This window comes from Pistacia vera, unplaced genomic scaffold (assembly GCF_008641045.1).
Source record: "Pistacia vera cultivar Batoury unplaced genomic scaffold, PisVer_v2 Contig179, whole genome shotgun sequence".
NCBI classification, from domain to species: Eukaryota; Viridiplantae; Streptophyta; class Magnoliopsida; order Sapindales; family Anacardiaceae; genus Pistacia; species Pistacia vera.
Window position 1 is genome coordinate 141,958 of NW_022195887.1, and position 26,425 is coordinate 168,382.

The window sequence follows — 26,425 nt, forward strand, 5'->3', positions numbered from 1 at the left end:
TTCTGAAAATATTTAGATTATTTTTTAAACCCCTATATTCGGTAATTTAGCTAAACCCCTCAAATAAAAGTTTATAAATGAACAAAAACACCCCCACCCTCCCAATGACTTCGACAGCCGGCTAATTATGGGTAATATGGTAACTTAATAATTCTGCTAGATTTTTATTTAATATAGGGGCTTATAGGTAAAATAAATCTCACCGTTAGTTTAAATTGAAAGGGATTAGTGAAAAAGGTGGTTATTATAAGGTAGGATTTAAAAGTTAACAAAAACATTCCCTTAGGTTTGTTAATTTACTAAACACCCATGTAATAAAACATTGAAAATTAATAAAAATACCCTCACCCACCCACCCATTAAATACCAGTAGCCAGCCACCACCGTCGGAGGGTGGCCGGAGTCACCGTATCGATGCACGACCGACCAAATCTACCATGCACCGATATGATCTAGTTGGAAAATGTCAGATCTGGCCACGCTTGATCGTCAATGACGGCCAAAGATATGGCCATCGTTGATAGTCAACGACGACCATATCTTTGTTGTCGTTGATGACTAGCTACAACCGTAGATCTAGCCTTCCGAAAAAGGCTAGATTGGCACACTACCGGCTAAATCCAACCAGTAGTGCGCCATTATACCAGATTCCTTCCACTTTCTAGCGGTGGTGGCTAGAATCTGGTAAATGTGGGTGGGTGAGGGTGTTTTTATTAATTTTTAAACTTTTTTGTGGTGTTTAGTTAAATTAACAAACCTAAGGGTTTAAAAATAATTAAATAAAATAAAATAAGATTTTCATAATAGGAAAACAAATGTGTATTTTTGGTAGGATAAGAATAGGATAGTGTAAAAATATTAAAATAAAGGCACCCTTACTCGTCATCTCTAGGTACTATATCCAATGGAGGCAAGAACAAGTCCCACCAGAATTAAATTATGATTTTTATTTGTTTTAAAATTTTAATAATACCCTGATATGCAAAATATAGAAGAAAAAAAAAGGTAATGACCTTGTCATAAAATAAACACAAAAAGATTATGTTAAACATCTTGTATAAAATAAAAGACAAAAAAAAAAAAAAAAAAATGCATAAACATAAATCGATTGTTGTAATAATTTATGGTTGTTGTTATGCCATAAAATTTTTGATGTGTGGATTCACGCCACATATAAACTTGAATGTTGTGTTGTCACACTCATAAAAATCAAGTTGTCAGCATTGGGAGTTTTTTTCTTTAGTTTTGGAAGGTTTTTAATTAGACTAGTTTTAAGGTATTCTAAAATCATTACTTATTCATTTTTTTATGGACTAGTTTTGACTGGTTTAAAAACCTCCCAAAACTAATATAGTATACTTTTAAAGGGTTTATAAAACACCTCAAATCGGGGTGTTTTAGCTGGTTTCAAAATTTTATCCCAAAAAAACCACTATTATTCCGTGATATACAATAATCCTTTTGTTGCTAAAAAAAAAGTCACATAATAGAGGGGCAAAGGAAAAGACTAACCTTTCTTCGTTTGATTCTTCCTTCTCCAGCTTCTTCAATTCTCTCAACAAGGCTTGTTTCTCTCTTTCTCTCTCATTTTTTGTTTGGGTTAGCCATGTCATGCTTAAATGAGGAAAGGATCTTTTGTTCTTCTTAATTGATTTGCCCTAGATTTGCAATAGGTTATTCTTTTTAATTAGGTTTTCAGTTGGTGGTAAAATTAATCACATTTGAGTTTTTGTGCTTTCAACAGTTCACTTGCAGATTTATTACAGAGATTGTAGTTAATGGTACTATTGCCTCCATGGTTGTGTTGCATTGCTTACACCTACCCAGACTGTTTATTTTTATCCCTCAAAACAGGCAGGCATGGGATGAGGTTTACACGATGTTATGAGTGCAGTTTTTGCATCCTATAAATTTCTTATGAAAAAATCTACTCTATTCTAGTGAAGATGAGAAACCACGTTGTTACTGATGTTGGGCAGAGTATATTTTGGTAGAAAATAGTCTCTCTGCTTGAGGCAGTTAAAAATGCACCTATATCTCCTTAAACATGTGATAATTCTTGAAATTTTTGCTTCAATTTTGGTTGCTTATATTCAAACTATTTATTTTTATGAACAGTTCTCTTTCAGAGTTTGCTGTTCTTGGATATGAATTGGGTTATTCAATAGAAAACCCAGATAATGTGGGAAGCTCAATTTGGCTTCTTTTGCATATATTTTCAGCAAATCTAGTTGTTGAGTGGAAGTCAAATTACCGAGTATACTAATTGTGCCACCATAACGAATGTCATCAACTAAATTACATATTTTAGTGAGAACATACAAATAAATTAAATAATATACAATGAAAAAACTTACAAATAAATTAAACTTGGAAGGAACTTTGATACTAAGTATTGGTAATTGAAAAAAAAAACTCTCAAGTACTGGTTGAAGTTGAGGTATTTTTATGGGGCATACATGTAAATTTATCATTTTAAAAAAACTTTCAGAACCGCTGGAAAATAAACCTCACAGGTTGGGTGTTTTAAAAACCGTTACTAAAAACCCCTCAAAACCGCTACGATGGTTTACTCTCAAAACCGCTACAGTGGTTTACCCTCATAACCGCTACCATGAAACTCCCAAGCAGACCATTAAAGTCATCATAATTTGAGGAAGAAACAATTGCTATGCGTTATGATTTCTTTAAGCCAGCAAGCAGATAATCATTTCATTTAAAAAGCTGGAGTAGACCATTGATACACATTAAACGGGGGCCTAGAGAGATAAGCGTTGGGTACACATTCGAGCTTAAGCCATTATTTTTCTTTATAAACAAAACATTATTATATTTTTATACGTACAGATGTTATAAAAAAATAGTCAGAGAATAATAAAATAACAGTAAACGTAAGACTTGCTTACAATATCCGAACCACTCTAAAAATCTCTTTTTTCAATATTTTATTTCATGTTTCCTTAAACATATATTATCACTGCATCATAAATACCTCACTTGTAGATTCATAACAATTTTCACATGCATATTTTGTTGGTGTCAAAATCACGCATCACTAGCTAATTCATTTATATGACTTATCTCATGGAATACTTTTATTTCACACAAGGGGTCCTTTTATAAGGTGACAAAGGAACTTGTTGATGCCTTTGTTGTTCAAATAAATTAGATTATGGTCCCTAAAGTTTGGCATAAACAATAAAGTCCCATATGTTTTCATTTCTTAAATGAGAAAGCACAACTTAAAATGTATTGTTAAATTAGTTGATTTACAAGTTTTAAATGAATATATAATCACCGTTAAGTATCCCAGTGATGTTATTGCTTTACATTTTAAATTAGGAAATACAACTTAAAATGTTTTGGTTGCATTTGGTACACTTTTTTTAATAGGATTTCTAAAATCCTATTCTGAATACATTTTATGATAGAATTATGAGAATGTGTTTGGTATATTATTGAAAAACTGTTTCTGAAAATATTTAGATTATTTTTTAACCCCTTATATTCGTTAATTTAGCTAAACACCCCTCAAATAAAAGTTTATAAATGAACAAAAACACCCCCACCCTCCCAATTGACTTCCGACAGCCGGCTACCACCACTGAATGGTGGCTGTCAATCGCCAAAATGATGCACGATCAGCTGGATATGGTCGATCTTGCCTTTTTCGACCAGATCCACCGTGGATCTTGCCGAAAAAGGCCAAATCTATGGCTAGAATTTGGCCATTGTTAACGGCCAAAATCTAGCCATCAACAATGGGCAGATCTGATTGTCAATGGCCAGATTTCTGGCTGTAGATCTGGTCGAAAAAGACAAGATCGGCACACAACCGGCTATATCCAGCCAGTAGTGCATCGTTTCGGCGTCGACAACTACTGGTGGGTGACAGTGGCTTAGGTGGGTGGGGGTGTTTTTGTTAATTTATAAATTTTGATTGTAAAAGGTTATTGTTAAATGTTTTGAGTTAAATAGAATGAGATTGAATTTTGAATTGAACAGTCAATATTAAAACAAACACGTTTTTCACTAGATTGGATAGGATAATATAATAGAATAAAGTGTGAAAAGTATACCAACCGCAATCTAGTTCACTGTAGTATATAAGTATTCATTTACTTGACAAGGGACAAGATAAATCTTTTCTAATATTTGAAAATGAAATTTCGGACCATTCTTGTACAAAAAATCAAATTCATTTAAAATAATTTCTTTTTTTAATAATTGGTTTGTTATAATTCTTTGTTTAATTTATCAACTTTTACCACATCTTACATTTCTAATTTAGTTGTTATATTATTCAATTTTACTAAAATATTTGTTAAAAAACAATACAAAATCAAGAAAAGTTGTTTCAGTGTCACAATAAGGGTTTCACTAACTGCTCTTTAAGGTTTCCCATAAATACAGGCTCGTACATACTAGGGGTGTCAACGGAGCCAAGCCGCTTGGCTCATTAAATACTCGAACTCAGCTTGATTATAATCGAGCTGAGCCGACTCGAATAATACTTGAATTAGGTACCGAGCTGAGTTCGAGTCTACCACGACTCTGCTCGATTCGGCTCGTGAGTTAATAGTGGCTCGTTTAGGGTTTTTCTACAAAAAAAATAAAAGTTTTAGGTCTGCCTTGTAATTTGACATGTAAAAGTTTTAAAATGTTGCATATTAACCCAAACCCCAATTAAAGTTTTAGGATTTTATAATTTGTTGTGCAATACATTGTTGATTTGGATGTGGTTTTTGTTGATTTGGATGTGATTTATATTGATTTGGATGTAAATTTACAAAAAATTGGATCTGATTTGTATAAAACAAGATCTACGGATTATATAAAAAATGGGCCAAATGAGCCGTAATCGAGCCATAATCAAGCAAGTTCGAGCTCGAGTTAATCGAGTCATAATCGAGCTTTTCAAGTTGAGTCAAACGAGTTCGAGTCGAGTCACGAACCGGCTCGATTATAAACAAGTCGGGTCACGAGTCGAATTTTCCTAACTCGACTAACTCGTGACTTGGCTCGAACTCGTTTAATGCTTAATCGAGTCAAACTCGTTTAGGGTGATACTCCGCTTGACTCGGCTCATTTATAGCCCTAGTACATACCATTGCATTATTATGCATTTAGACATAAAATTATGAGTGGTGCTTCATGTACAAACTAAATATACAAAACAATGCTCTTTAATTGACACATCATTCATCTAATTTGTTGAGATTTAATAAGTTGACTTTTTATGTGCATTCATCCATTCGTTTTATGACACATTGGTTTGTATGAAAGAGTTTGTACATCTAGCATTATTATAAAATTATTGAAAAAATTAACACTTAGCATTCTTATGGCTAACACCGTCAAAAAAAGCCGTCAAAAAAAGCTTTAACAGTTGCAGGAAATTTTACTATTTTATCGTTTAAGATGGTGAGTGCACAAGTAAATGACTATCATGCCCTAGCTAAATAAAGAAATTACGATTTATTTATTTTTACATAAGTAATATAAAAATTGATAATTTACAAGATAAATATTTTTTAAAACAAAAATTCCTTAAACCTGATAACGGCACTTGTCCCACTTGTCCCCCATCACACTCCCCCCACCTCCCACAAAACTCAATACTATGTGAAAAAGAACTCCACATACATATGGAACCGATCACTAATCGTCCTCAAGGTTCATTACAAGCCGAACCGGCTAGTCGTTGGAGGCAGACTATAGGACCCCACCACCACAATCCCCTAGGTAATACGTAACGGCCTAAGTGGGAATTCGATCCATAGATCTCCAGCTTAGGCGAAAACCATTCTGCCGCTCGTCACTAGGTTACTCACTAGTGGGTGGTTTTGCTTTTTTTTTTTTTTTTTTTTACGTTTTAATAAATTTGGTTTATTTCCTGTTGGTTTGGTTAGGTTTTAACAAGTTTTTAATTTCTTAAAAATATTATTTTATATTTTATTTGTTTTTAAATTTGGTTTATATGAAAAATTAATAATGCAATAGTATCTACATGCATGTATTTATGGGAAACCTTGAGGGTAGTTAGTGAAATTTGCCCGGACTTAACATGACCTTTATAAAAAGCTTTTCAAACATTTAAAAGAAAAGCTACAATTTTAAAAAATTTCCAAAAAATTTTAAAATTACATTAAATTCATAAAAAAAAATTCAAATCATTAAAAATTTTGGAAAAAATAATCACAAAGCTACTAAGTTAAATTTTTTTCATAAAATTTATATATATTTGGGTTTTTTAATTTTTTTTTAAAATCCTTATGTTTTAAGTAATTTTATTGAATTTTTTATGTTAAGTTATTTTTTTTTACAACTTTATATATTTTTCTTAATTTTGTAGAAACTTACTTTTAGGGGTGTTTGGTCATCGACAAGTCAAAATCGGCCAACACTTCGTTTTAACGGAAATAACCAATAGTAGGGGAGGTGGTTACGTAATTCCCATAACTAAGAGACCAAGTGTAAATTTGAAAACCACAGGGGAGGTGATTGTTTTAAACCCGTCAAAACAATAAGAAGTCAATAGATAAAACCGCAAAATAACAAAATGTAAGTCCACATCCAAAAAAAAAAAAAAACTTACAGCCGTTATAATAAACTTCACTAAAGAAAAGAAGAAGGCAAGTTTTATTCAAATCTCTGTTCACTGCAATATGGTATCTATTCAAATACAGATACCTGAAAGAAGATAAACACTCGAAGTTAGGTTAGGTTTTTATTTGGGAGCAAATTTGGTTGTTGAGATCAAAATCAATGGCGTGCGTATACATACCGGTGCAGAACTCGGAGGAGGAGGTCAGAGTGGCGCTGGATCAGCTCCCTAGAGACGCCTCCGATATACTCGACATTCTCAAGGCCGAGCAAGCCCCTCTCGATCTCTGGCTCATCATCGCGGTTCGTTTTTTTTTTTTTTTTGTATATTAGCGCTGCGCTGTATCTCGTGATTCCTGTTTTTAATTTGAGCAATGTTTTTGCTTATAAAAATTTAGGGCACAGTTTTATAAGTGTTCTGTGAAGCATATTTTGCTTTGTCTGATAATAGTTGTTTCGTGGTGACTGTTAATGAGCGAGGCAATGTGTATTAGGTTTCGGATCAATTTGTTGAGTTAGATAAATTTTTGGTTGATTTTGTTTCTGAATGTTATGTAGTAAAGCTGTGATGTTTGGTGTAGTGGTGTGGAAAGCTCCATTCCAAGAAATGATTAACAATGAAATATTTTGATTTTAACGTTTCATCTTGCAGAGGGAGTACTTCAAACAAGGAAAAGTAGAACAATTTCGTCAAATTTTGGAGGAAGGGTCTAGTCCTGGTATTCTTTTTTCTATTGCAAATTGGCACTCTTTTACTTATAATTTGGTTAACTTAATGTGTTTGGTTTCTAAAATAAATATAAATGTGCGTGGTACTAAATAGGCTGTGCTTGGTTTGTGCCGTCATTTATTGTTGTAGAAATTAAACATGTTTTTTCCTTGAGTGATTATTCTGCATCTTTTTCCCTTTCTGGCAGAAATTGATGAATATTATGCTGATGTAAGATATGAGAGAATTGCCATCCTAAATGCTTTAGGGGCTTATTACACCTACCTTGGGAAAATTGAGACAAAACAAAGAGAAAAGGAGGAGCATTTTATTCTGGCAACACAATATTACAATAAAGCATCGAGAATCGACATGCATGAACCTTCTACTTGGGTTGGGAAAGGTGAGAGTTGTTGGGATTCTTTATACTATCATATATGTTTAAGTAAAGCTGAACTGGCTTGCTACTTTAAGCTCATTGATTTTTCATTTGGTCGCTGGAATTTCTGCTAGATATTTTGTTGAATCACACTTTTTATCTGAACCATTTTGCTGGATAACCTCTTAAAGACTGGAGCAAAGCTAACCTTTACTTTTTGTGCAGACATTCTAGTGACTCCAGTTGTAGTGCTTAAGAGTTTAAAATAGGTCTCATTTGTTGGTTTTCTTTGCTACAGTTGTTTGGTGGAACATCCTTTCTTTAGTTAGAAGTCATATTGGATAAATTTTATTGTGGATCTACTTTAGTGGATGGTGATCTTCTTATTCAAATTGCATTTATTCAGAGAGTTATTTCTTTATATTCAATTTGTTTTTCTAAATATATGCTTCTTAGTCCTTTGTATGGTTTAACCTCTTTGACTGATTGAAACTTGGCTGATGATATATGGTATACAATTTCACATCTATAGGATGTTTTATACTTTCTCTTGAAATGAGTGTTTTGGAAGATTCAAGATTGTTCAACCAAATTTCATGGTTCAGTAGTTGTTTTTAGTTAAAGAGTGAGTCATATTTTGGGTTTGGACTGACAATGTACTCAAAATTTAAAATCATGTTTGTTATCTGTAGGTCAACTTTTACTGGCTAAGGGTGAAGTAGAACAGGCATCAAGTGCATTTAAAATTGTGTTAGAGGCAGATCGTGATAATGTCCCTGCTCTTCTGGGTCAGGTAAATTGAACGGTTCTTTGTGTCGAAGCAATTATGTTTGTAGTTAGACATTACAGCTCTGCTATCAATTTAAATTTTGTTACAATAGTATCCTCCGGTGGCAATATTAAACTACTTGAAAAAATTTTGTTTTTTATGCATAGTGAAGAAATTAAAGCTTCAGTAACTTTGTTCTGTTTTCTGCTGTAAATAATTCACTCTAATGCGTGCAGGCATGCGTTGAGTTTAATCGTGGACGCTATACTGATTCATTAGAGATGTATAAGGTTAGTTGTTTTCATCTCAGTGTATGCCATATAAACTAACACATACTCTCACAACCTGCACTATTTAACATCTAAAAGTAAATTGGCAGGGCTCATGACCAACAGCCTATCTAATATCAGATATGTACTATTTGAAAGAATGCTTTTAGTCATCAACTCGAATGTTAACATTTCTGTTAATTCATGTTGTATGACTTTTTGTAAGAGGGCCTTGCTAGTCTATCCTGATTGTCCTGGAGCAGTGAGACTTGGAATTGGTCTTTGTCGCTATAAATTGGGACAATTTGAGAAAGCTCGACAGGCATTTCAGCGGTCTTTGCAGGTAACGTTTTAACTAATTGTTTATATGTTGAATATGTTGCAATTGGCTGCTGTACCTTCAAATTTATTACTGATGCTGTTTCTTTATGTTTCACAATTTTGCACTTGCAGTTAGATCCAGAGAATGTTGAGGCTCTTGTTGCACTTGCTATTATGGATTTACATGCAAATGAAGGTGAATAGATTTGGGTTTATCATACTATTGAGTTTATGGATTATTTTCTAACAATACTTTATTTTTAACAATCTAACTCTGCATATTTATTCTCTTAATTCTGATGCTATATCATGTCTACTCAGCTACTGGGATCAGGAGTGGAATGGAAAAAATGCAGAGAGCTTTTGAGATATACCCCTACTGTGCAATGTCTCTGAATTATCTGGCCAATCACTTTTTCTTCACGGGTCAACATTTCTTAGTTGAGCAACTGACTGAAACAGCACTTGCTGTGACTAATCATGGGCCAACAAAGTCACATTCTTACTATAATTTAGCTCGATCTTATCACAGCAAGGTTTGGAATTTCATTATGATACAATTTTAAGTAGGTTTTTCTATATGGTGCTATATGGTCTCTTTCTTTCTGAATTTGATTTCACTCCCATAATATACTAGGTTGATATAAATGTAAATAAATCAAGCCATCCAAGTGACTTCTATGTACTTAAAACTCCCATTTGTATAATCCATGCAGTCATAACTAGAAATCTTATTCCAATTCCTGTAACTTATTCTGGAAATCTTTCCAAAATTATCTTTTCTACATGCCACTTTGCCTCCTATTGACAGTTATCTGTAGTTAAAGAACTATGACTTGATGGCCCAAATATGCACTGATTATTGATATTAGTAGCCTCGGGCCTGAGAAAGATGATCAGGTCTTGAACTAGAAATTTAGATGCATCTATGGTCTCCATTAACAATTTTATTGAGTTTTAAATTGTTTCATTTGCTTTAATGTTTAGCAAGTGATTTTAAGAAAAGGTATTAATCATTTGTACTTCTATTTTACACACTCCTTGCTCTCTCTCTGATTTTTTTAAGTTTTTCTTTGCTTCTTCTTCATCCAGTATATCTCAAATATCATTTGTTTAGTCTGCCATGCCTAATCACCTGTGTTGATTTTGGCCTTTCTGACTGCTGAATGCAGTGTTGTCATTTTTGTTGACTGTAGGGGGATTATGAAAAAGCTGGGCTCTACTACATGGCATCTGTCAAAGAAATCAATAAGCCCCACGAGTTTATATTTCCTTATTATGGTCAGTAATCATCTCATTCTATATGGGTTATATACTGTTTATCATAATTTCTGATATGCATTGGCATAGCAACTATACTTTTTACCAAAAATTTCCTAAATTTGGAGGGGTAGGTTCAGACCAAGTTAATAAAATAACCTGTTTTACTAGTTTAGAACTAGTTATTGAAATTTTATTAGTTGAAAGTTTCATATGAACCACAAATTCCTGAAACTTAGGAAATTGTATAACAACTGCTCACAACAACCAGGTGCTGATTTGTTGTTATTAAGAGTGACTATCCTATGTATTAAATACTTAAACATGATAATTTAAAAAATTAAGTTGATAATAAGATTCATACATTAGTTTGTGCCTCTACAGATAGTTATTTTACCTCATCTTCCTTGATGCTTTTCTTTTTTGTTTCTTTTAATCTTCTATTTGGTGTAATTTTCCAGAGTTGGTCTACTTTAGGGATGAAGTCTTCCGATATTTGTAAAAATCGTTTTCTTTTCAACTGATAAACTGATATGTTTGCTGAATGCCTCACGATTTATACCTGAGGATGCTAGCTTGTTTTGGACTTCAGACCCTTTAACATTTAGTTTCAGATTTTCTATGTTTACTGTATTTGGATTATATTCTGATGACTGATATTTATAATGGTATTCAGTCCCTTTTCATGATATTAATCAATTCAATTGTATTAATTTCAGCCAATGATCACAACATCATTATAATGTGGGCCTTTTCATTTTTTCTAGTGCTCTACAATTTTTGTTGTTTGGTGCAGGTTTGGGACAAGTACAACTGAAGCTTGGAGATTTCAGAAGTGCGCTTACAAACTTTGAAAAAGTTTTGGAGATTTACCCTGATAATTGTGAGACATTGAAAGTGAGTTATACTATGGAGAGTTTCCCTTTGTTTATCACTTGTAAATCTGATTTAGTTATTTGAACTTTGGTTTTGATTTTGATTGGATTGATTTTCTGTTGTCTTGCAGGCTCTCGGTCACATATATGTTCAGCTTGGACAGGTTGAGAAGGCCCAGGAATTAATGAGGAAGGCTGCAAAAATTGATCCACGGGATGCTCAGGTAATTTATACTGTTGCTTGATCAATGTTGCAATTTTCATGTGTAATGACCGTTACGCATAACCTAGTTTTGAAGCTATTGAAGATATTGTTTCCAATGAAGGATCTCACTGGTGGTGCAGTGATCACTTGGAATCCCTTCTCTCTTTATCATGCTAAGATGACTTTGGCTCATAATGCTTTTAGAACGAGTTAACAGCCATCTTTTATACTGACTGCAACACATGATAATGAACTTTTTAAGCTTCAAGTTTGATGAATTTCAGTGGAATGGGAGACATTGAATCTGCTCCTACTAATATTGATTGCAAGTTGCATGGGATGGGTGGGTTGAGGTTGACCTTGCTTTTTAAATGTACGAATTAAAAGATAAAAAAAGATAATTGCAGTACACAGGAGCATCAACAATTTGAAGCTGAGTGGCTTGTTGCAACTTTAACCTATTAGAAGCTATTTAAGTTGTGTGCATCGTTAACCTTACCATTCTACTGATATCCTGTTGTGTCTTAAGTGGAATTTGTTGCCTCCTTTTTAACTTGGCCTACAGATAAATTTACCATAGTTTATTGAGGGTGTATATTATATAAAGATCCTGTTTTTCTATTCCATGGTCAATAAGTCCTTTTGTTGTTCAATCTGGTTCTTTTTCTTGGAAATGCTCACCTTGAAGCATAAGTTATGCTCTTGCTTTGACCTTTATTTGGAATTCTCTTTCATAGTTTATTAGGATCATTTCATTGAGATTTGATGAAAATACCAACTGGGCCCAAGTAGTTTAGTTCTTCATTGGCAATCTCTCCTAATCTGATAGTTATGAAATTTAAACGGAGATCTCTGACAAATTTTAAAGGAGGTTCATGAGGATTTTCCATATCAGTGTAACATGATTTATATTACAATATCCCCCAAGTTTTATACTTGTAGAAATGATTGGAATGCATAAACCTAAATATATTCTGTTTTTGTAGTATTTCCATTATGTTTTTTATTCCTCCTGAAACAATTCAATTAATTATATACAGGCTTTTATTGATATGGGGGAACTATTGATTTCCTCTGACACCAGCGCTGCTCTTGATGCCTTTAAAACTGTAAGCCCTTTTCTGCACTCAATTCTAAATTGCCAATTTGGTATTTCTAATACTGAATTAAAACTTTTCTCGTAAAGTTCTTGTATCTGTATTGTTTTATCCTTGGTATATTTATAGGCACGAACTCTTATGAAAAAGGGGGGTCAAGAAGTCCCAATAGAAGTGCTGAATAATATTGGAGTTTTACATTTTGAAAAGGAAGAGTTTGAGGTTTGTGCAGTTTTCCTTTTACTTGGTTGATATAGTACAGATACTCTTTAGAACTGTTTGGATTGTATAATAAGCATTACCTTGTTCTTGAATGAGTGTGCTTGTTTTCTTTCCACCACGAAAATTCGATTTATTATAACTGACAGCAGATTATTTTGATGTTTTTATTTTTCAGTCGGCTGAACTAAGTTTCAAGGATGCTCTAGGCAATGGCATATGGCTTACTTTGCTTGATAATAAAGTGAACACCTACTCTGTTGATGCTAGTGCATCTATTTTTCAATACAAGGACACACAATTATATCATCGACTTGAGGAAGATGGTCATATTGTGGAACTACCATGGAATAAGGTCACTGTGTTATTTAACCTGGCCAGATTACTTGAGCTGTTACATAACTCAGAAGCTGCAAGCATATTGTACCGTTTGATATTGTTTAAGGTAGGTATATATGTGCTCAAACATCTCCTTTGTCCTTGATTTTATTTGTCTGTTCCATCCTGCAAGCACATTAGTACAGTAGTAGGATTTAAAGCAGTCCATTGATCAAAGCAGTCAGTTGACATTGCTTAAGAAATGGTTGTATGTTTCTTCCAAGAATGATCTTTTTCATCAATCTGGTCATTTTTATGAATGTTGTTTGAGAGACTGAGAGAAAATATGAACTCTTTAAGACTACTTTTGATGCTTCGTGTTGTGTTGAAGTATTTTGCTATGCAGGTTGCTCTTGTTTTATTTGTTTAGTTTTATTGATGATTATTATTTTTACAGTATCCAGACTATGGAGATGCTTATCTGAGGCTTGCTGCAATTGCTAAAGCTCGGAATAATCTTCAACTAAGCATTGAACTGGTTGTTATTAGGCTCACATCCCCCATCATTTATTTTTGATATATAGATTGTTAGAGACTGATGTGTGTATTAACAATGATATGATTACAATGATATGATTCCTTTCCTCATAGGTTAATGAGGTTTTGAAGGTGAATGGCAAGCACCCAAATGCATTATCTATGCTTGGTGACTTGGAACTTAAAAATGATGACTGGGTTAAGGCAAAAGAAACTTTCCGTGCTGCCAGTGATGCAACTGAGGGGAAGGAATCTTACTCTACTCTTTCTCTGGTACGTATATTGTTCAACAGGGGAATAATTTTGTTTCCTTTGACATGTCTTGATATTAATTTTTAAAGCAGTGACTTTTGCTGCTCTGTCAGTTCATATGGATGATGCTTTTGCGGATCATTAACCTTTCTTTTGTTTATATCCAACTCATTATGATTATGAAAAGTTTGCTTTATTACTTAAAACCATTACCTATTAGCTTAACATCCATCTCATTTGCTTGTTTGATGTTGTGAAGGGGAACTGGAACTACTATGCTGCTCTTCGCAATGAAAAACGAGCCCCTAAGTTGGAAGCAACCCATTTGGAAAAAGCAAAGGAACTCTACACCAGAGTATGATTTAATTTTCTCTTTTTCCCCTTAAAAAATGTGCTTATGCTTCAATAGTTTTTGTGGGGATTAACATCTGGTAACTAAGAAATCTCTATCTCTTCTGCTTTCAGTCCAACCATGATTTTGATACAATTGTAGTAAGGTTACCATTGTCTTTCTTTCTCTCTAGCAAGAAAAGAAAGTTTTATTAATTTTACCAAAATTGAGGTACAATAAAAGAGATCTGGTAGTTCATTGCTAAGATCAAAACAGCTGATATGTAACAGAACACAACAATGAAGTGCTTAAAATTAATACAAAACCACATAAAAACAAGGCAGTTGTTATTGTATAATCAAATAATTTTACTGTGTTTTGTTTGTCATATTTGCTGTAGGGATATTTAAGAGAAGCAAAGGTTGAATTTTTATATAAAGCTGAAGGATTTAGATATAGTTTATACAGTAGGAAAGTATGTGATGCTGTATGTTAACATTTTTTTTCCCTATCTTGGATGCACATATAATATTCTTCTTAGGTTAATACTGCATACACTCAACCATCACAAACTACAGAAACTACCACATAAACCTCTACGGTTAGTTTGGGCTGTTAAACATATAAGACTGTTACTAACTGTCACAATTAAAAATTCACCCTCGTATATACAATTTAGATTACCCAATTCAACTCTAAATTTTCTTAGAAATTCACTTTTAAATGATAAAACAGTATAATTATGAAAAATTGAAGAGATTCCTAAACCTAAACAATACAAACCTTAACCTAAAATCCCAAATCTTAAGACAAGATGCCAAATTGCAACTACAATTTTGGTATTTTAAGTTTTGATGGGCTTATAGATTGATATTGAGATATATGAACATATTTTTGAAATTTTTTACTTCCTTCTAATAATTAAAAAAAAAAAAATTCAATTATTTTTAAATTTATAATATGTCAAAACCGTAGTTTAACCTTATTGAAGTTAAAATTAATGGCCAAATCTAATGGGAGAAGGTGTATATGGTAGTTTTTGGAGTTTGTGGCGGTTTTATGTTATTTCAGTTTGTAGTGTAAGTGGTATTAACTATTCTTCTCTTTGAACAAGGAAAGAGCCCATAATCATGATAGGGAATAAAAGAAATGACTCATAGTAAAAAGTGGAAAAGGAGTAGACTGGTTTTTTTTTTTTTTTTTTTTTCCTTTTTTGGTTTTTGGCTTCTTAACCTCAGTTGGATTTAGCTCTGGTACAGTTCTCATTGTAACTTAATATAGTAACGAGAAAAGAATGATAGATCTCATGAGAGGAAGAAATGAACAACAAAAGAGGAATCTGAGACATTGGTGTTCTTATTAACAAGCTTTTGATATGCCTTTTAGTATCTGACTGAAACAGTTTTTGCTTTGATTCTGCTAGAACTTCCTTGAGCATTCACCCTCTTATTTCTCATGCTCATTAGCTTCTAGCTTCAGTTTTTTTGTGTTTCTAGTTAAATATATTTTTAATGCATTGATATTGATATCTTGCGTGCTGTGATCTATGAAGCTAATATTTTATATCTTCATCATTTCAGGTTCTGGTGCAGCATACATCCAATCTTTATGCTGCAAATGGTGCTGGAGTGGTCTTGGCAGAAAAAGGCCACTTTGATGTTTCAAAAGATATCTTTACACAGGTAAGCATACAATTTTCTCTCATTTGTGTTGTTTTTAAATTATTGGGGCTGTATTGAGTTTTTCATCATTGTAGGTTCAAGAAGCTGCAAGTGGAAGTGTCTTTGTCCAGATGCCCGATGTGTGGATAAATTTGGCGCATGTTTATTTTGCACAAGGAAATTTTGCTTTGGCTGTGAAAATGGTGCCGTCTTATTTGTGTTTCATATTTTTTTAAATTTCTCTTTATTATTGTATGCATGCATAATGAGTTGATAACACGTGCTACTTGCAGTATCAAAATTGCTTGCGGAAATTTTATCACAATACAGACTCTCAAGTTCTTCTCTATTTAGCTCGTACTCATTATGAAGCTGAACAGTGGCAAGACTGCAAGAAAACATTACTAAGAGCTATCCATTTGGCTCCTTCAAATTACACACTAAGGTTTGATGCAGGTGTTGCAATGCAAAAGTTTTCTGCATCCACCCTACAAAAGACAAAGAGAACAGCAGATGAGGTTGTTTGATGACTTTTCTCTCCTGAGTCTTTCTTGCTATTTAGTTTCCTTTGGATTTTTCTCATTTATATGAGTAGCTTCCAAGCTTGTGAGGTTAATTTTGTTGTAGAACACTTCTTAAGTGTTTCATCATATTTGACATGGTTATACAGTGTATGAAAGGCGGTATACATGACTCTGTATGTTAAGAATGATTGCACATCTGAACATCACAATATTAGGACTTGATAATAATTGATCAGGGAATAAGTAGGTTGAATTTGTGAAGAAAACAGGTGATATGATTATGCATATGACACTTAAAAGTGGAGAACTGATTTTGGGTGGTTGTCATTGATAGACGTCTATCATCTTTTCCTTTTATAATAACAATAATAGTGACGGACAATAGACAACTACTATCCTTTATCCATACTAACTGTGATTTGTGGTGAATAAGTTGTGCAAGAAATCATGTATTTGTAGAATATAGTAAATATGACTTTGTTAAATTCTTGACTGGGAGACAGATATTTGCTCATATTTTTTTTCTTTTGGGAAATCTTAATGAGCATAAATAGGGAAAAAGTTTTAATTTATGTATTTGTATATATATGATATCTTGTAAGGCTGGAGATTTTTTTTTATTTCTTTATTCTTTTTGCTCTACAACGTAGTTTACATGTTGCTCATGTTGCCAATGTAATGGTTACATAATTATTAATAAATTGGTTATTTGCTTAAATCCCAAATTATGTCGTGGATTAGATTATGCTGGAATCTATGTTCTCTGCGTTTAGTTTACTATTCTCTGTGTGTGTATGTAAATGCTGTCTTATTGCGAGTTTGTTTCTGTGATATATATTATAGGTGCGTTCAACAGTTGCAGAGTTGGAGAATGCTGTTCGTGTATTTAGTCAGTTGTCTGCTGCTTCTAATCTTCACCTTCATGGGTTTGATGAGAAGAAAATTAACACCCATGTTGAGTATTGCAAGCACTTACTAGATGCTGCAAAAGTACACCGTGAGGCAGCTGAGCGCGAGGAGCAACAGACTCGACAGAGACAAGAAGCTGCTCGTCAGGTTGCATTGGCTGAGGAAGCCCGTCGTAAGGCCGAAGAGCAAAAGAAATTCCTGGTATGCTAGTATGAAATTTCTTAATGCCTTCTAAATCGATTATTTTTATGAGTGATGAAACTTATAAAAAAAAAAAAAGGAAAATTGAGTCACCAATTTTTTGGTGAAACAGTTGGAGAGGAGAAAACAAGAGGATGAGCTAAAACGAGTGAGGCAACAAGAAGAACATTTTCAACGTGTAAAGGTAAGTGTTGTTGATTATGGCATATGGCATTAAAATCTTCAAGTTTATTGGTAGTCAGTGCCAGTAATCTAAAATTAATTGTGATTAAGAAGCTTGCCCATGATTTATAATTGTCCTAACAGTGGTAATGTAAATATCACATGTGGAAAGAGTTGATAAGTGAACCAAAATCTTTTTTCCAATATTTTTGTTTTCCTCGTTGTTGAGAGATTTCGATAAAGGTTTTTTTTGTTTTGAATGGTTTAAAAGTAACATATATGGCAGAAGATGAAGAAACTATTTGCTGTAGTGAATATTGGGAATGCTAAGTATTTTCTCCAGGTATTCTAAGAAACCTTGAAGATATTTGAATTTGCAGCTCCATCTGTCCTGCACATTTGTTCTAAGGCTTTATGCTATATCTTTTCAGCTGCAGATTCTTTTCTATTGTCGTGTGCTTGAGAATAAAATTAATGCCCATAAAAATGTTTTAACACCTTAACGGTGTATCAGATGTATTCAACAATTCAATGGTTAAACTACTTCAGGATGAAGCTTCTTTAGATAGTAACTTGGTGTAACTTTTCAGGAGCAATGGAAGAGCAGCTCATCTAAGCGACGGGAAAGGCCTGAAAATGAGGATGATGAAGGTGGGCATAGTGAGAAGAGAAGGAGAAAGGGTGGAAAGAGGAGAAAGAAGGACAAGAGCTCAAAGTCACGTTATGATACGCTTGATGCAGAAGCTGACATGATGGATGATCCGGAAGAGCTAGATGATGAAGATGCCAACATGAATTATAGGGAGTCGCATCATATGAACGATCAGGATGATGATGCAGGAGAAAATGCTCAAGATCGCCTTGCAGCAGCTGGACTTGAAGATTCAGATGCCGAGGATGAGATGGTAACATTTTATATTTATTTTTTTGTCATTGACTTCCAATTCTTTATGCGATGGAGCACATGAAAAAAGGTTCCTGGACCTTATTACACTTTTAAATTTCATGTTATCATGATCGTGACATTAACACATTCTGCTGTTAACGTTGTGAAAATGGTTTCTGCCCTTAGGCTTTATCAACTTAAATTTTTAACTTGAACTTGTTGCACTAATTTTTATTTTTATTCTTTTGGTGACCGGGGGTGTCTGGGCCAACCTGTTGCACTAATTCATAACCATCTATTTATCACAATCTAATGGTTTAAAAATTGATGAGATTACATAAAAATTAACTACCATTTAGTTCCCTCTGACAATCATTGGATTGCAATGGATCATTGGTTAAAAAATTGTATAAAAATTTTAGTTAAGAATTTAAGTTGATATAGCCTGACTCGTTTCATCTTGTTGCTAGATGCATTCACACTAGTGTTGGATGCATTGCTGCTTTATCGCATTGTTTATTACCCCTAGTTTCGCTATCGTCCTTGTTTGGATTCCATGTCTGGAGGTATATATCATTCAGTAAAATGTTTTGTCTACTCATGAATCAGTTATGTCTGTGTGAATTCAGCGTTTTACGTAGTTGCTTTCACTTGAGTTTTAGGTGAGATAAAGTTAGTAAATCTTTGTTATTACTGTTAAGTGATTTATTGCTAAGATTTTACTTTATATCCAGCTTTCATCATCGGCATTTCGACGGAGACGAGCTTTATCAGAATCCGATGATGATGAGCAATACGGGAAGCAGACAACCTCCAGTCCTATGAGAGACAAAACTGCTGAGCTGCAAGACAGTGATGATGAAGTAAGGGAGGATGACAATAAGATGAATGGAGATACCGGTTTTGAGGATGATTAGGTTGAGATAGGAAAGTAAGTTAAATGCACATTGGGATTTTAGATGTCTTCCTTTCTGAGCAATGTGCTCATACTCTGGGCAATCACTACAGTGTTTATACATGCAGTATGTGTTTCCCCATATTTTCTATTATACAGTTTATAATTTAATCTTGTATGTTGTACTTTAATTGTAATCTTAATATAATTGCAACAGAAATTCATATTGAAGTTTAAAATCATCTTTACTTTTCCTCGTCAGCAGTTTACGGGTGGGGAGATAAAATTTTCTTATCATTGAAAGATATGGGCCTGCAGGAATCGTGTTTGTGCAGCAAAGTTTGCACTCCATCCTTCTCTGATTAATGATGGCATGGAAAAACTTAAAAGAAAAATTACAGTTACTGCAACTGAGCTTTACCATTCTTTTTGCAAATAACATGCAGCTATCATTATTTTCACGTTATATAAGTTTTTATTTTAGCAAAAATAAAATGAAATGCACATGTTAGTTTGTACTTTGTAGTTGAGTTTTGATAAACACGATAACCACGGGTGGTATTTACAAGAGAAAGTTAAAAGTAATGATTTTCCTCGAAGGAAACGGCGACGTTGGTTGAGGAGTATCTTCTGTTAGAAAAAGAGAGGTGAATTTGTCAGATATTAAATGGGATGGGACTGACAAAGAAACAGAGTCAGACTGAGAAGGGGGTTCGGAGGATTAAAAGTGTACGTTCAGTTCTGCACCTTCTGAGCACTGTGCCACTGATTAATGTGTAAGTCTTTGTGTTTACAAAGTCTGGACTGTAAAAACATCTTATTTCTTCTGTTTTTGGACCAATTTAATCAGAACTAGACCCAGACCCACTAACCCCGCTTCACTTTCAGAACCTTCAGATTAATACAGGTAGACCCCTTTTTCGCCAATGCTCTACCCTCTGTTTTCCTGACCAAATTGCCCTCCGTGTTGTTACATTAACCAAACATTCCAGTTTTCTTGCTCTTAACTATTCTTTAGTCTTTGGTCGTGTTGAGAAATACTAACCAACAGACTTCAATACTACATACACACAAAAAGTAAAGAAACTTGAGCTAACCCATTGAAATTATTACCAAATTTTCTCAAGACATGTGATCTTCTTATCTTCAAGGACACTCTCACCGTGCACGAGGGCCTCTTTTTTTTAATATATAAAATCATATACAAGGCCTGGAAGATTTTCGTCAAAGCATTGTCTTTACTATGAGTTATGACTTGCCTCATGAAACTGCAAAAGCATATTTTAAATCATTCTTAAAAGGTTTTTTAATTTATATTGTTCTTTTCCTCTCGAGATTCTTTATATTTCAGAAATTTACTTGCAAGTATTATCTATTTATATTTTTATATTGATGATGATTCAAAACCTTTAAAAAGGTATATTCCGTAAGAAAATGATAAATATCTCAATTTATGGTTGCATTTTGGGTGAGTTTAAAGGATACAAGAGGGGTCTAGTGAAAAATTAGTGAATCCCTGGGCAACACTGGTGTGGTCCCTCAGTTATAATTATAATGAGTTGAACAAGAGCTTGAGTTTTTAGGGTTTGACAATACATTGAAAGCAAACATGAGAATCCCTGAAGATTTATATCAATATATATGTTATGTTAGCCATCAATAAACAGATTTTTGGCTATCATGAAGCATAATCTATTTATGAAGTCAGGTAGAAAGGAGCAGAAACAACCAAGCTGTCACATTGGATCCTTCATTAAAAAACACATAATGAAACTTCACCAAATTTAGCAGAAATGCCTAAAAAAGAAACTAACATCGACAGTCCCTAGAACTCAAGCAGGGAGTAAACTTCACAAAGTGCATAGTTGGCCTTAAATACACAAGCCCACCACCGATAATTCAACCATCTGCAAAATAACAGAAAGTAGAGAAAGAGTTTTTTACTGCTGAATAAACGATGGTTAATCAATTTAAACAACTTCAAAGAACTGTTCAATTACCATCATGGAGCTCTTGAATTGAAGATGGGAAAGTCATGTGCGGAAGGAATGGAAATTGAGAGCCTGGTGGTTGAAACAGATGAACTGTTTGATGATTTATCATCTAAATCAAGCCATGAATCTCTGGTTTTTGGTGGCCATTCGTCAAAGAATCGGTGAACAGTCTTTTGGGGTCCTTCTTCATGTTCTCTATCCAATCTAATGGGCAGTTCACATTTTATATCACTACCCAACACGTAGCAGTTTTGATCTTGTTGCTTATGTTGTTGTTTTGGGTTGTGATCACTGAGGCTTTGAAGTTGCAAGTAAGAGTAATCACTCTGAAGACCAGAGCAACCCCTCTGTTTAGAAGAAGAAGAAGAGGAGGAACTCATAGTCAATGGAGTAAGTTGCCAAGAATCATCCATAGATGAACCAGAAAAGCTCCTTATAGTTCCTGATGGTTCAGAGAAGAAAGCATGCTCATCAACATGCTCCTCTTTAAGATCATAAACATACCTGTTTCTTCTTGATCACAACAAAACAAAGACCCAACTTGTTAATGAAAAGAAAACATAACAAAAAGCCTAAAAATCTTTAACCTTGTTTTTAAACAAACCTGAAGTCAGTCTGGGAAAAAGAACCAGAATCCAAAACCAAGTTACCAGAGTTCAAGTTTAAACTTTCCTGAGGCGAGAGACCAACAGCAGGAGGCTTTGAAGAATACAGAAAGGGATGGGTGGTGAGATGGGAATTATTAAAAGAAGGAATAGGATAGTGAATTTGGGGTTGGTGGTGAAGAGTTTCAGAAGATGGATTAACAAGAGATGAGTTTCTGGTGATAGATGAGATGGTCTGTGTCGATGGGTTAGTTTGAGGTGGTGTTGAAGTAACTTCCACAGGCTTTCTTGAACGGTTTTTGCCTCTATGCATGTGTCTCTCACAGTATTTTGAATCTGGGTATGCTTCTTTTGAGCACCTCCATTTCTTTCCATCAGTTCTTCTACACCTCCCTGGCTCTGGGTCTATTTTTCTTCCTAAACCAATTTGAAAACAGTTCCACCCAACTGCACCCACAAAACACAAACCTCATTAAAAGGACAAAATAAATAACCCATTAAAAAAACAACATTCTAAAGCTGTAGTTAACTAACCATGTTGATGTTGGTGAGAGAAAAGCTTGGTAGAGAGAGGAGGGTCAAAGCAGCTTCTCTTGATGGTGAAGAGGAGATCAGGAGGGACAGGGATGCCTGAGAGCATATACTTAAAGATTAGAGCTTGATGTTCAAGTTCTTGCCACTGAGATGCAGTGAAGGGAAACCTGTTTCTTCCACTCATACTCATTGTGAATGAATGAAGGATGAAACAAGACTTAGAGAGAAAAAAAAAAAAAAAACTTGCTTTGGTGTTAAGATTTAAGAAAACAAACTAGTGGGAATGAAAGAAGGAAAAGATATTTTCAGTGAAAAATGGGGAAACCAGGGTGTGTGTTTGTAGTGTTTGTTTGAGGGCTGGTCATTACTCACACTATACTAGGGGAGGCCTTAGTGTGTGAGTAGAGTAGGTATATTTATTTCAGGGACCATTGGCCTGCAGAATCTTCTGTACATGCATAAAACCAACGGTTCTGATTACTGTGTTGGCACATTTCTCTCTCTCTCTCTCTCTCTCTCCCTTCAGAATTCAGATGAGATAGCTGCTCATATTATGACTGCACCTGTCTGTAGCTTCTGGTCCTGCACCTCTTGTCTGATGTTTCTGACACCTCTACGGAAACCCATAAACTAAAGCCTAAAGGGGGAGTTGATTGAAAAGACTGTAAAATTAATAATAAAATATAAAAACAAAGAGTAAAGAGAAAACTATTTATTGTTATGTTATTATAATATCAGCCATCAGGCAATACCGCAATCACAAAGCCAATACCTGCTCCTGAGAAGATTGTACGGTCACACTCTTTTACTGTCATTTAATTCTTTTACTTTTTTTTTTTTTTTTTTTTTTCTGTTCCTTTAACTCAGACCCACCCCAGTGCTCTCCACTTACTATTTGACCTTTTTCAATTTAGGAAATTGAGAAAATGAGATGTGAGAGATATTATTAGTCTAGTGCCAGGTACCATTTTGAGTTCTGATAAGACTGCAACCCTTCCTCTTTTTTTCCCTTCTATTTTATTTTAATCACAGATATTTATTTACCCATTTTGTTTCTTTGTTCTGTTACGTTATATGTGATATCCACACATTACAGTAACGTGTGTTGGTTTGCATCAACCCATTCGCATAATCATGTCTTTTACAATATAAAGTGATCAGCATTGCTCATTTGGAGGATGTTCAAAGATGTCTACATTTTACAGATTTACATTTCGAGTCCAAGATGTGTTTGAGTTGAGCCAAACCAGAAAAAAAAGATTGAAGAATATTAATGAAAGTTGAGTGGAAAACACTGTTTCCAAATCATAACATGCTGAACCTATGGCTTTGGATTTGTTTTGTACAGATTTTGGTCAAAGGCATTAGAGGGAAGAGGAAGGGTAATTGAGTAAAAAAAAGAAAGAAGAACAGAGAGCTACTTAATGTTTGTTTGTTTGCATTTAATATATTGAAACTATTCAAGTATTTTAAGTTTGGCAGGAATTGTACAAGTATAGTGAACTCTTTGGCACTGTTACTGTTCTTATCCCCTGCCAACACATGCGAACAACCTTTTTCCTTTGTACAATCCCACTTGACCATTACAGTCTACAGAACAGAACAGCTCCCCAGGGCCAAATTTCCCCCAACTACTGTTTTCCCACTCCATTATTTCACTTCACTTTGCTTTATAAAGTAGTAAGATATATTTTTAATAGGGCCCCCCTTCAATGGAATTCAATTTTCCCATTAACCTCCCAAATATATATACATGTATACAACACAACTCATCTTAAATAACATTTTACCTCAAAGGTGCCTACAAATTTGAGTGCCTTATTAAATTGGTTCGATAAATGAAGCATTTGCTTAAGTGGGAACGCTTTGAAACATGAGAAAAACCATCCCACCTACAGATAAACAACTTGCAAATAAATTAATGCAATCTAAGGTTGTTGTTAGTGAAGAAGAGAGCCTGCAAAAGAGGATGTTGTAAAGAGACACAATGGGAAAAAGACCAAGAGTTAAACAGCAGATTCAATGATAAGAGTAAATTAACAACTGGACAAGGACCACCCAAAAAATTTAACTAAACCATACTCTTTCTATTGTCTTGATATGCGTAGACATATACATAACCGAGTGGTGCGTCTTTTAAAATGTATGCGGACGGGGTAAGATTTCAGTGCTCTAGATCTTGTGTAGGACCTATTAATATAAATAAAGATGCCACTTACTTGTTACCACATGTTAAAGGCCAATCCAAGGCTGAGTAAACGACATATTCCCACCAAGGTTTGACGGAATCCTAAGTTGGTACCTCAGGTTATATTTATTCCAATTTACACTCTTAAAGTGACGAAAAAATGTTTGATGTAACGGTAAAAGGGTAAATTGGTCATTTTACATAGAAGACGCACATTAGTAGACCGCAGCCTCTAACAGTCCTCCGACACACGTTAGCAAATGGCATCCCCGACATTTTTCACCATTTTCCAACGATTCTTCCACCCAAAATCACCCTTATCACCACCATTTGAACCCTACTGATCGCTGGCCATGGCAGCCATGACATGGGATTGGTTTTTGCCGGTTTTTGGCTATTTTGAACATCGACAACCCCAACCACCACCGCCATTTGACTCCCCGCATCCTCCCCTACAAAACCCCTAACCTTCCTAGCCATGGCAACTCACCGTTTTCCATCCACCACTTCACCAAAAAAGGCCAATGAACACAAACTCTCGACCAGCAAATGGCGATGAAATGGTTGCTAGGGACATAGGGGTTTTATAGATTTGGAGACGATGGTTGCAGTGGTGGTGTCCAATTGGATTTTCACCGCCAGAATCGACCAGAATCCAGTGAAGAACACCGAAACCCTAAGCCTAACGGCGCCGACGATTGGAGGGGCCAATGAGTTGAGAACTAGAGGGGTTTTGGACGACGGACTAGGAGGAAGGTGATGGAGGTGACCAGGGGGTTCGACGCCATAAAAAACAGCCCAGATCGAGCTGTTTTCGACATGAGTGTATAGTGACCGATAGTGTTTTTGACATAATTTGAAAATAAAATGGTAAGTTTTATAATTCTACTAATTTAGGGGTTAAAACATAATTTATTAATTTAGGGTTAAGGGCATCATGGTAATTACACCCTCTAAACCCTAAAAATTAACTAACACTGTTATTTTAAGGGTGAGGATTGAAATAAATGTAAATTGGGGGTACTAACTAGGTTTTCGTCAAACCTTGGGTGGGAATATGTCGCTTATTCATCCAAGGCGAAGCAAAATAATTATTGTCACTGCTGAAAGCAATCACTGAAGCAGGTAGGCATCTGTCCATTATATACGTACCAGATTCAACATCCCACCAACCTAATTTCATTACTTTTACTTTGGGAGACCGATTTTTTCCCACAGGTTTGGCGAAACAACATTTTTCTTCCGTAAAGTTTCAAAACCAATGAAATGTTCTGTGAACATATGTAACTATATCACTGTAATTTATTTGACTTACTAATTTTATTATTTATTAAAATTTGACTAACCAATGAAATGTCTTTTTTACCTTTATTAATAATCATCTAAATAATACATATTCAAAATAATCTTTCATTATTCATCATTAACTTTAAATTAATCCATAAAGCCCCCATTATTAAAACAACTTCAATTAATATTAGTATCAAATTAATAAAAAAATTAAACTTAATCTTTATTGCAACAAAGTTTACAGAAATCTTCCAAAACAGATTTCACAAAAATCTTAGAAAAAAGATTGTACAAAAAATTGCATCTTAAAAGAGATGAAGTGAAAGTTGCATATGAAGGAGAAGTTTGGTAAAATCGGAATTGCAGCTCTTTTACATATGCTTAAGGGGATGCACATGTACTATTCGAGTGAATGACTACAGCAGTCTT

General features: G+C 34.3%; 2 protein-coding genes across 6 annotated transcripts; one reads left to right on the plus strand and one right to left on the minus strand.

Annotated features, from left to right (window-relative positions):
* Positions 1-6,652: 6,652 nt before the first annotated feature.
* Positions 6,653-19,638, plus strand: LOC116126349 (protein CTR9 homolog). Of its 3 annotated transcripts, none has more exons than XM_031412037.1 (24): positions 6,653-6,909; positions 7,259-7,325; positions 7,524-7,718; positions 8,387-8,487; positions 8,700-8,753; positions 8,959-9,075; positions 9,186-9,249; positions 9,375-9,589; positions 10,250-10,334; positions 11,110-11,210; positions 11,320-11,412; positions 12,434-12,502; positions 12,641-12,712; positions 12,888-13,154; positions 13,485-13,565; positions 13,679-13,837; positions 14,076-14,171; positions 15,728-15,829; positions 15,904-16,011; positions 16,102-16,326; positions 17,176-17,442; positions 17,555-17,626; positions 18,195-18,509; positions 19,225-19,638. In XM_031412037.1, the coding sequence occupies exons 1-24, from the start codon at positions 6,769-6,771 to the stop codon at positions 19,405-19,407; spliced, it is 3,249 nt and encodes a 1,082-aa protein (XP_031267897.1). In that variant the 5' UTR covers positions 6,653-6,768; the 3' UTR covers positions 19,408-19,638. The 3 variants fall into 3 exon arrangements, with proteins under 3 accessions (XP_031267897.1, XP_031267896.1, XP_031267898.1); XM_031412036.1 differs by having other exon boundaries at positions 12,620-12,712; positions 19,225-19,637; XM_031412038.1 differs by lacking the exon at positions 13,485-13,565 and having other exon boundaries at positions 12,620-12,712.
* Positions 19,639-20,962: 1,324 nt separating this feature from the next.
* On the minus strand, positions 20,963-23,099 carry LOC116126396 (growth-regulating factor 1). 3 transcript variants are annotated; one of them, XM_031412102.1, is made up of 4 exons: positions 22,519-23,099; positions 21,984-22,431; positions 21,386-21,883; positions 20,963-21,292 (listed from the first exon to the last, which is right to left on the minus strand). In XM_031412102.1, the coding sequence occupies exons 1-3, from the start codon at positions 22,706-22,708 to the stop codon at positions 21,388-21,390; spliced, it is 1,134 nt and encodes a 377-aa protein (XP_031267962.1). In that variant the 5' UTR covers positions 22,709-23,099; the 3' UTR covers positions 20,963-21,292; positions 21,386-21,387. The 3 variants fall into 3 exon arrangements, with proteins under 3 accessions (XP_031267962.1, XP_031267961.1, XP_031267960.1); XM_031412101.1 differs by having other exon boundaries at positions 21,386-21,889; XM_031412100.1 differs by having other exon boundaries at positions 21,386-21,892.
* Positions 23,100-26,425: the final 3,326 nt, after the last annotated feature.

Coding starts and splice junctions, on each gene's coding strand:
- LOC116126349 (XM_031412036.1), top strand. CDS start 6,769: ATGGCGTGCGTATACATACCGGTGCAGAACTCGGAGGAGGAGGTCAGA. Junction 15,830..15,903: donor CAAAAGATATCTTTACACAG/GTAAGCATACAA, acceptor TCATCATTGTAG/GTTCAAGAAGCTGCAAGTGG. Junction 17,443..17,554: donor AAGAGCAAAAGAAATTCCTG/GTATGCTAGTAT, acceptor TTGGTGAAACAG/TTGGAGAGGAGAAAACAAGA.
- LOC116126396 (XM_031412100.1), bottom strand. CDS start 22,708: ATGAGTATGAGTGGAAGAAACAGGTTTCCCTTCACTGCATCTCAGTGG. Junction 22,432..22,518: donor CTCTCACCAACATCAACATG/GTTAGTTAACTA, acceptor TTGTGGGTGCAG/TTGGGTGGAACTGTTTTCAA. Junction 21,893..21,983: donor TTTTCCCAGACTGACTTCAG/GTTTGTTTAAAA, acceptor GTTGTGATCAAG/AAGAAACAGGTATGTTTATG.